Genomic DNA, 10705 nt, shown 5'->3' on the forward strand with positions numbered 1-10705 from the left:
GGGAGGTGCACAGTGAGGAGAGGGGCTGCCACCTCCCTGCTTTCCCCAGGTCTGTGGCTAAGCTGCCTCCAGGCTGAGGACCTCCTGGCTGCCCCCTCCTGTACCTTTCCTGTGCCTGGCCCACGTGACCTCTCACTACCGCACAGCTGCCACTTAGAGCCAAGCAGAGGCTGGAGGGAAGGGACACCTGGGGAAAATGGCTCAGGGCTTGAGGGGCCTGAGCACAAGCCTAAGCCCCTGCTGGTCCTCCCGGTCCCCTCTTACCCTTAATGTCCCCAGCAACCAGGGGACAACACGGTGCCGAGTTCCCATTCATTCAGCACACAAAGTGTAAGTGCATAGCTCAGTGTCTTTTCACAAACCAAGCGCTGTGCCAGATGCTAGGAACACAGAATCCGACAAGGTCCCCCACTCCGAGGCACTCTGGTGTAGACGGGTAGACAGACCAGGAAAGAGACGGTACAACTCGGGGTGGCGTAGGACTGGACAAGTGGCAGCAGGGCCACTGAGCAGCGAGCAGCCCAGCGGTGTCTGAGAGCCCAGTGCCCTGCTCTGACTTTGATGGTGGCACCCCCCATCTCCCAGCCTCAGTGTCTCCATCTCTAAAATGGAGGGACGAGTTTGATGTGCTCGAAGGGCCTTCTGACTCCAGTGTGCTGTGAGCCTGGCTCTTGTTCCCATAGCAAGCCTGAGCTTCTCCCCCAGAAGACCTGCCTGGCTTCAGTCACCCCATCGTATTCCTTCTCCTCTCCACCCTCCACCTCCCACCCCCATGGTGTTCCTTGGTGTTCTGCGTCTGGCCTTCGTTTCTCAGTCTACACGTGCCCCTATGACTCTGCTTGTGTTTCTGTGCCAATGACACGTATATCTGGATGTTCAGCCCCACCCTCTTCACTGAGTTTGTGACTCATTATAACAATTAAAATAGTCAACATTTGTTAAATACCAGAAACCACACTATGACATGACTTAAATTATGTCATCTCTTGGGGTGCCTGGGTGGCTCAGTCAGTTAAGCGTCCGATTTCAGCTCAGGTCATTATCTCATAGTCCGTGAGTTCGAGCCCCGCATGGGGCTCTGTGCTGACAGCTCGGAGCCTGGAGCCCGTTTCAGATTCTGTGTCTCCCGCTCTCTCTGCCCCTCCCCTGCTCATGCTCTGTCTCTCTCTGTCTCAAAAATAAATAAAAACATTAAAAAAAATATGTCATCTCTGCAGAACCTGGGTGGCTCAGTCAGGTAAGTGTCCGACTTTGGCTCAGGTCACGATCTCATGGTTGGTGAGTTCGAGCCCCACAGAGGGCTGTCTGCTGTCAGTGCACAGCCTACCTCGGATCCTCCCTCTCCCTCTCTCTCTGCCCCTCCCCCACTTGCGCATGCACTCTCTCTCAAAAATAAACAAACATTAAATTATGTCATCTCATCTACCCAACAACTTTGAGAAGTAGGCAGTGGCACCCCCATTTTATAGAGGAGTGAAACTGAATTCAAGCCCTTGACGTCGATAAGTGACAAGAGCCAGGATTTGAATACCTGTGTCTGCAGGCTCCAGTGCCCACACGCTCTGCCACCGTGCTATTTCCCAGGGTGCCCTCAGCGGCCCGAGAGACATCTCCACTTGGATATTCTGCAGATGCCTCAATTTCAACATGTCCGATATCGGCCTCATTGTCTGCCTACTTTCTGCCCCAATCTGCCTTTTCCTCTCTTCTCCATAACAATAAATGGCACCATAGGCCCAAGGAGGCCCAAGCTAGAAGTCTTTCTAGATTCGTCCTGACCCTTCCTCCCCAGCATCCAGCCTTCCACCACATCCTGGTGAGTCCTTCTCCCACTTTTCTCCAGTCCTACTGCTGTTACCTTTGAGGGCCATCCATCCCCTTCCCTCTTTGGGTTCCTGCAGCAGCCTCCTTATCAGTCTCCCTGCCTCGATGTTCTCTGCTCCATTCCTTCCCCCGTGCTGGCCCACGTGACCTTTCTTGAGCACATGTCTGATCACATCACTTTCCTGCTGTTTTCTGGGCCTCTGCAGCGGAGCGCAAAGCTGGCCATCCATGGGCTGAAATCCATCCAAGAAGACGTGTTTTGTTTGGTCCGTTGAGCATTCTTAAAACATTTTGAATTATTTGCCAACATTTAAAAATCAGGAAATTCCACGCGAAAGTTCAAATTTCTGGCTTCCCTTGCAAAACTGGAAAAAAAAAAAAAAACAACAACTGGCAACTCTGGGAACCACATCCCCGCAGGACAGTGGTTGGATTGAGCTGAGTGGTGGTTGCCATCTTTAGAAGGGGCATGGGCTTTCCAGTTGGCCAGTCTCCAGCATCCTTAATGTCTCTTAGTCTCTGGTCACTCTCCTCCCAATTTCCTACCTGAGCCTTGTGGCATCTGGGCACATGACCCTCCAAGTATGGGATGAAGCCCAAAGCCCCTCAGCGTGGCTCCTAAGGTCTTAGAGTAGACCAGCCCTCCACCAACATCTGGGTCTTACTCCTGGTCGCCACCCCTCTACACTGTCCACTGTGTCCCCAACTCTTAGCCATAGTTCTCTGAATTGCCTCGCTCCCAGGAGCTCACGTCTGCCTTTGTGCGAGCTACTGGCTCTGGAATGTTTTGGCCCCTGGTTACGTCCTTCAGGACTGCTCCATGTCCCCTCTACCAAGAAGCGGTCCTTGTTCCTACATCTTTTCTCCCCACCACTCCCCCCCCCCCCCGCCTCAAGCTGGGTTCTATTCGCCTATAATATGTAGCACAGACCGCAGGCATCACACCCATCATATTGGGTTCTAATTGTCAATTGGCATGTTTGCCTCCCCCGCCAGACTATGAGCCTGGACTGTAGGGAGCCTGTCTTCTTGATCTTCCTGTCCAGGGCTTGGAATATAACAGGTACTTAACAGCTGGTGAATGAATGGATGAATCAGTGAAAGACTGACTTGGGAAAATAACCACCCTGGGATGTAATGTTGGCGCCTACTTGCTTGGGGTGGAGGGTTCCAGTTTGCTTTCATTCTGGAGCCCCCCGCCAAGTCCCCATTTAGAGTGACACCCCACAGCATTCTATAAGCCACGCACCTCCTCTGAAAGCTCTGGAATGCATCCAGGGCTACTGGGATGGTAGTTCCTAGTGATGGCTGGATGGAAAATACATCACTTTCGGTGCTCCAGGGGGAAGGAGTTGTGTAATGATTGGGAAATGGCATCGCCATTGGATGTGGCACGTTCTGTGGTCATTTGAAGAATAATGATGATGTGCTTAGGGCAGCATCTAACACCCATCGAACACTCACATCGTACCCAATCCTGTATTACGAGTGCTCACTATATCATTGCCTTTACTCCTTGTGACAATTCTAAGAAGGAGGTAGGACTGGTATCCTGAGATTTAGGGGAGTTTCAACAACTTTTCCAGGGCCACGCAGGCAGAAGAATCTAGACTTGAACCCAAATCTGCCTGTCATGACAGTTAACCTTCTCAACCACCCTACCATACTTCCTCAGTGGCATCCCTGTTTAGAAACATGAGGGAAAGATGAAAATAAACGTGAAAGGGAAGGACATATGAATATATATACAGTTAGATTCCAATTAGCGATTAAGAAAAAAAAGAAAAGCAACTCCTGAGGCATAGAGAAAACAACCAGGTGCGCGCACGTACACACACACATACACACACACACACGTTAGCAGGGTTGCATTTGGGTAGTAGAATGCTGGGGATGTTTTTCTTTGTTTTCTCCATCTTGTTTCTACTTTCTAGCGTTTTCTGAATTTCCTTTAATGAGCATGCATTCCTTTCATAATAATAATAATAATAATAATAATAATAATAATAATAATAAAAGAATCCTCCCTTCATAATGGCCCCGGCAGTATGTGGCAGAACAGAGGGAATGGCTGGTGGGACTGGCTTTGAAGTAGATGTCACCGAGCAGCGAGGGGGTGTGTCAGCTGGCAGCAGCTGTGGCCTCAGCACCTGCACCTCAAGGGGCAAAGGAGAAGTGGGTCCCCAAGCCTGCCGTCTCACCATCTTCCCCTTTTTCCTCCAGGTGCTTACACCCCAGAGCCCCTCAGCAGTTTCCGGTGGGCCCTTCTCTCAACTGGCCTCATGTTCTTTTACCACTTCAGCGTCTTGCAGATCTTGGGCCTGGTAAGTTCGGTTCTGTTCCCCTTCTATCCCCTCCGTTTGGACTTCTCCATAAATCTTGATAATCCTGGTTGGCGCTGGTGTATCGTTTTGTTTTGAAAATACAAGATGCCAAAGGCCAGGATGTCACATTGTTGTGTCTGGGTTGCTGATTTATGATCCACAGCCTGGGCCTCTCCAGAGAAGTTTCTGAAGCCTTCAGTATTGATTGTTCCTTTCATCCCTGGGGAGGCAAACGTGCCCTTCACTGATGACCACCCGGGTCGGGAACAGTGAGCTGCAGCTGGAAGGGGGTTTGCTGTGGACCCCACATTGGGGGGGTGGGGCACAGGGAGGCAGGACCTTAAGCCCAGGCCCCAGGGCCTGGAGGAGGCTTCTGACCTTGGGTCCATTCTGGGCCTACTCCCAGGCCCCGGGCTGTGTGGCCGGTGCAAGTACAGTGTTGGGGGACTCCCATGGCATTCTGGGGTGTTCAGACCCGCCTGGAGCGTGGATGATGGCTGGACTCAGTAGTTGAGTTATCCAGAGTCCAGAATTGCTGAGTGCATGGGTGTCTATTGGTGGCAGAGTGAGGAGGACGAGCTCGAGGCTGGGGGTCAGGAGACCTGAGGTCAAGTCCTGGCCCTGTCACCGTTCTGGGTCACCTCACCCTCGAGGGCAGAGAGCTCTCCACTCCTCTGTGACATGGTACAGACGCCCCCAGGCTCCCCGAGAGGTGCTGAGGACTTGTCTCTAACGTGAACAGGCTTGAAGGGCTTTGGAAGGCAGGTGCCGTGGCCATCCTCGGGGCCGGAGTGGCAGGTCTGGTTTTGTGCGTGAGCGGCATTAGCGTAGCATCAGCCGTGTGGGGCCTCGCGAAACCTGACAGGACTACGGCACAGGACCGATGTCACCCGTGCCTCTGTAGAAGCAGTCACTTTCCCTTCCCCACCTTGGCGTGTCGCTGCTCTGCTCTGGTTTGCCTGGAGGGCAGTTTGAGCTCTTTGCCAATGGCGTGAATGCTTCCCGCGCTCTAGGAAGGAAGCAGTATGACGTTCACACTTACTCTGACTGCTCTCTACTGGGACTGCTTGATTCCAGAGGGGTCAGTGTCCTCATGTCACCACACGTAACCATGCTCAGTCCCACCTCCAGGCCGCGCCTCCTCCGAGGAAGGCACCATGCACTCCATTCCTCTCCATGACCCCCATCCATCCTGCATGAGTCCATTCAGGGTGCCACCTACTTCATGAAATCTTCTCTGAGGACTCGGGCCCCATGCTGTACACTCCTCAGTTCTCCTGGTGGGGAACACCTGGCGCGCACCGTCTGCTCTGAGGTCAGATGCGGTTGCCCACGCCAACGCGGTTGGCCTCCGGTTAAGCGGAGGCAGGGACCATGCCATTGACTGTTCGGTCATCCCCTGATACCTCTCTGGGTACTAGGCTCATAGTAGTTGCTTAGGAATGACAGCAGGCTCTAGACCCAACCAGAAGGCAAGACTGAGCAAAACCAAACAGCTTTTCCATTGGATGGCCTCCCCCATCACCTCCCGAGGGCTCTAGCCTTGACCCACTCCAAAACCCTAGGGCAGAGAAATCCCACTATGAACAGGTGGGGATTTGTTAATCCCTCCTTGTTTAGTCCCCCAATAGGTAGAGATGGCTGAACTGGCGGAAGCCAGAGAAAGCCTCAGGATGGTGAACGCTCACTCTACCTCCCTTATCCCTGCAGGTCACCGAAGTGAATTTGAACAACATGCTGTGTCCGGCCATCTCAGACCCATTCTACGGCCCCTGGTATCGCATCTGGGCCTCGGGACACCAGACTCTCATGACCATGACCCACGGGAAGCTGGTCATCCTGTTCTCATACATGGCTGGGCCCTTGTGTAAATATCTGCTGGATTTGCTCCGGCTTCCAGCCAAGAAAATAGACTGAAGGTGCTTGTCTTTTTTTTTTTTTTTTTTTTTTTTTTTTCCTCCCTGAGGAAGCAAGTCCTGACTTGACTTGGAGAACACCCAGTTCTTGATGAAATCATGGGGAGAGGGCAGTAGGATGTCTGGTGTATTTCTCTTTCCCTTGTCTCTGTCCCTTTCTTCCACACTCTTCCCTCCCCAGCTCTTCCGCCCAGGACATCTCCTGGGCCTGAGGCATCATGCTGAGGGTAGGATCCTTTCTCCTCCCCTTTGGCTCTTTCTCTCTGCTCCTAGTGGCCTTACGTGGGCGAAAGTAGTCAGTGGCTTTCACTCTGCTTGTTGGTGCTTTCATGACAGCTGGTTGAGGGGACGGGGACCAACAAGCAGTAGTTCTTTTGTTGGCATTGAGGTGATGAGATTGGGTTGGGTTTCATTTCTCCACTGCCAGGGACCTCCAGGCTTACGCCAGGGTCCCCTTTTGTCTCCAGCACAGCCCCCACCATGATGGGACCGAGGCCTTGTTTCTATACCAGCGGCATGCCAAGAGCCAAGGGATTTCCCCACTCATGGCCAAAATAGAACCTGCCAGAGTCTTCCCATTGGTGTCCCATGACTCAAAGCAAGCAGCCAACTAGCCACTCCCTCCAAGATGCTGCCCTGCGGTGGAAGGTGGGGGCACTACCCGACACCAAGGCTAGATTCTTCTGGGGGTAGAGAGCTGTTGCAGTGGCAAAATCCAAAGTGAACAAGTTTGAAGTCTCCACAGCTCCTACTTGGTAGGACCCTGGGTCCATCCTGCCTGAGAGAGCTGAGAAGTGACCCACATCCCAGTGAGAAGTCAGCATAGAAATTAATCAACAGAAGTGGTAACTTGAGAAAACTGTGATTTGAATCATATGCTCCATTTTAGTTCAATGTTGATAACAGATGCCCTTTTAATCTTGAGTGCCCCTTAAATGTTTCTCTCTCTCTCTCTCTTCTTTTTAAAAGGCAGCTTCAGGGAAGAGTGAGCTAGAGTTGGTTGGGGTTTATTTTATTATTATTATTATTATTATTATTATTATTTTTTGTTTTTGTCAGTTTGTTTGCTTCTTTGTTTTTGGATGTTTGAGTTCAGAGAATCCTTGCATCAGGGCCTGTCTCTGCGGGGGCTCCTGTCCATCCGTTTCGTGCTTTTTACGGGCTATGTCAGCATTCTGGGTTTGGAAAGATACAGATCCTGCCAGTGTTGTTTCCCGAGGGCCAGGGGTCATCACTGTAGCCAGATTCAGTGCTGAATTGTTTAGCATCGGGTGGGCATCACACACTCCCCTACTCCCCACCCAGCCCACCCTCGAAGCCCCTGTGTAGGTTGGAAGGGAGGTGCCAAGCAATCAGATCCCCATAGGTACAGGTTCAAGTGCTTCAGAAGGAACACCTTCTGTTGAAAGACTTGAACTCAGTCACACATGGACTTGAAGGAGGGAGCCAGTGCCTGGGCATTTGCTGACTCCTTGTGGGCTTCAACTAAGAACAGGTTTGCTTCAGAACAGTAAAAACTTGTTCAGTGACTTCCTCTGATGGCCCCCGTTCTCCTCTCCCACTGTGGGCAACTGGGAGGCTTTGGGCTGGGGTCCCGTATTTCAGCTGTTACCATATCAGACCCAGGTTGAGCGTCAGTGTCTCAGTGGTCGATTTTAGCAAATGGACCTAAGGAAGGCAGCAGAGTGCAGAAGAGTCTCTTTGAGCATGGTGAGGCCCCAGAAGCCACACCCGGGAGGGACTGCCCTTCTCCAGTGGCCTTGCTAGCCTGGAGGCCATCAATTCCCAGGGTGTGGGGGAGCTAGAGAGAGCACACCTAGTACTCTCACTCCCCTTGAGCTCCTCATGACGCACAGCCTTCATTTTCTGCTGTCTTGGAGGGTCCAGCCAAGTCTTTTTAGTGACTCTCACCCTGGGGTCGTCCTCTGGAAGGGGGCCCCTCTGGAGCAGCTAGGCTCACCCTGCCCACTGTCAAACTGCTGCGTGTAGGAATGGCTGACGAGGAACTGTGCGAGGCCTCGGTGCCCCTTGGCTCGTCACAAAAGGGAAGGTTGGAAGGAGGTCACGGGAGGAGCCCCTGGGGGCATGTCCTGTCCCCTCCCAGAACAAGGAATCTCTGCAGGCAGATGGTCTGTGCTGCAGCTGGGGGCCTGCAGCCTGGGTGTGGCAGACACTCCTCTTTGGAATGCCACCGTGGCGCGGCGAGTCGGCACTCCCTCTCTTCCTCTCCGTCTCAGTGGCATGGCATAGGTCGCCCGTCAGCCCGGCCTTCCCTGCGTCGACATGCCTTTGCCCTGGCTCCAGCTCAGTGCCCCATTCGGGCTGATATTCTTTTGCTGGGAAGGAAAGAAGAAAGTGACATCCCGGAGGCAGCTACATGTGTCCAGGGAAGGGGGATGTTGGAGGGGAGGTGCGGGACTTCCAGGGGGCCAGGCCAGCTCAGAAAAATATAGGCAGAAGGAATAGAGAGTGAGCCCTGTCCACAGGCTGCGCGCGGCATCGTGGCTTGTGTGGGAGGTGCTGGGGCGCTGCAAGTACCTGATGTGGTCTTGTAGCTCACTCTTAACCTCGGGCCCAGCCCATGGTGAGAGGTGACCTGGGCACCCCTACAACAGCCTGCCTTGGAAGGTGGCCCCTGTGCCAGTGGGCCCGGGGGCTTCCCAGCTCCTGCCGAGGGCTTTCCTGGCAGGTGCCAAGGAGGTTCCCCAGCCACCTTGGCCAAGTTTCCATATGCCATTTGCCAGCGTGCGGGAGCTTGCTGCATGCGCGCGCGTGTGGGTATCTGAGAGAGTGTTCGTGGAAGTGGACAGTTTCTTCTCAAACAGCCCCAGGAAGCGAAAGGAGGGCCTTCCCAGCCCCAGGTAGTCTTGGCCAAGGATCTGGGCCAATGATAAGAGTCCGCTTAGCTGGCCAACATTGTGGCATCAGCTCAGAATAGAAGAGATGGTCACGCCTGCTTGCAGCCCCCTCCCTCTTCCTAGGTGTACACATTCCAATGTCCTCTCGCAGGGTGGTCTGGGGTTCAGTGGGATGGTCAGCTTCCGTCGCTGTCTGGTACCTCCAGGCTAGCTACCAGATCACCCCATTTTGCTGTAGCCTCGCTCAGGGTTTTGCCATTTGTGCTTGTGTTATGTGAAGTGGGCACAGCTCCCCACCTGTAGCAAGTTGTCGGTCTGTCTCTGCGCCCCGGGGCCGGGTGGGGCCCCGGGGCTGAGCTCAGTGGCTCAGGGGTAACAGAAAGCCCTTGATCTCCCCCCTCCCTCGGCCAGAAGGACTTCCCTGGGTTTGTAGGCGTTGATCCAGAGTCATATGTCCTCTCTGGGAGATTGACGGGGAAGCCGGGGAGGAATGACAGTACAGGCCAAGATGCTGGTGCTGGTTTGCATAGGGAGGGTGTCCCTCCGGCCCTGGCAGGATCGGAGGCAGGCCCCAGCCTGGGGAAGGTCTTCCCACCACAGGGCCTGCCCTGCCCTGCCCTCTCTGAGGGGGTTAGAGTCCACGAGACGGAGTGAGCCGCCTTCTTCTGTATATAGAGCGAGCCAGTACTGTGCTCAGGAAAACCTAGTCACTTGTCGCTGCTCTGTCTGTGACGTTTTCGTACACTGGTTTGCTACTCCGGGCACGAAACAAAAACAAAACAAAGTCGTTTCAAGCAACACTGTCGTTTTGGAAACTGGCTTTTCTTTTGGTGTGCATTTTGTATTCTATTCTAAGGAATTCTTCATTTATCTTGGTGTTATTGTGGTGGAGAGAATAAGATAGTCTCATTTTTGCCAGGAAATGGGCACATGCCTCTGTCCCCGCCCCCATCCTTCCCCATTTGCTGTGCACTGGGCAGATCCCTCCTGTCACGTCCCATCCCCCCACTCCCCCACTGGCTCCCTTTAGAACCAGTCTTTGTGAGCCTCCTAGACAGCAGCAGGGGGAGTGCCCTTGCCAGGCTGGTTCTTAGGTGGCCCCGTGCCCCCACCAGTTTTCTCACCTCCCCGGGGCATCTTGTAATGTATTTTCCTCTGTTTTGTAAAACCTTCTGATTGTGCCGAAATGGTTTCTGCAGTCACCTTTAGAAATAACTGGTCATTCATTTGTGTGCTTAGCATTCTGAACTTTCAGTCTTAGCTTTTTCTGTTGTTGAAGATCCCTGAGCGGTCCCCTCACCATGGGACTTTACTGTTACAATGTTTTCTTCATTTACTCTGATTAAAAGATTTATGAGAACCCAGGAGTCCTGGCCTTCCTTTCCCAGAACCTTCTTAGAAGCCCATCTGCTTCGAAAAGTAGACAGAAAGGGGCCACTTGTCCTCCACACCATGGAGGGACCGCCAAGGGGCAGCTGGCGCTGTGCACAGCTTTGCCCCGGGAGCCCTGCGGCTGGCCCTGAGCTTCATGCACTGCCTGCTTCTGCCGGGGCTGCCCCGGACGCAACAGGCCTGCTTGCTTTTAGCAGGGACTGTCTTCTGGGGACATCTGCTGGGTTCCTGGAGCCCCACAGTGTGCTGGGCCATGTGGCGTGACTGCTCTTAGAGGAGGTAACTTAGAAACCTGACATGTTCAGGGCCACCTTTCCCGGGTTCCCCGAGGGCCGGCAGGTTCCATGCCAGAACTGTTCAGCACAGGCAGACTGTCCCGTGGGGTGGGGGT

At 53.5% G+C, this 10705-nt stretch overlaps 1 protein-coding gene across 7 annotated transcripts in view; it reads left to right on the forward strand.

Annotated features, from left to right (window-relative positions):
• Nucleotides 1-10282, forward strand: part of TMEM164 (transmembrane protein 164) — a 166540-nt gene extending 156258 nt beyond the window's left edge. For all 7 annotated transcript variants that reach the window (XM_053201544.1, XM_053201543.1, XM_053201541.1 and 4 more), the window contains 2 exons: nucleotides 4048-4148; nucleotides 5859-10282. In XM_053201544.1, the coding sequence (XP_053057519.1) occupies nucleotides 4048-4148; nucleotides 5859-6019 (262 nt within the window). In that variant the 3' untranslated portion in view covers nucleotides 6020-10282. The remainder of the gene's footprint in view (nucleotides 1-4047; nucleotides 4149-5858) is intronic.
• Nucleotides 10283-10705: the final 423 nt, after the last annotated feature.

This window comes from Acinonyx jubatus, chromosome X, assembly GCF_027475565.1.
Source record: "Acinonyx jubatus isolate Ajub_Pintada_27869175 chromosome X, VMU_Ajub_asm_v1.0, whole genome shotgun sequence".
Lineage (NCBI taxonomy): Eukaryota > Metazoa > Chordata > Mammalia > Carnivora > Felidae > Acinonyx > Acinonyx jubatus.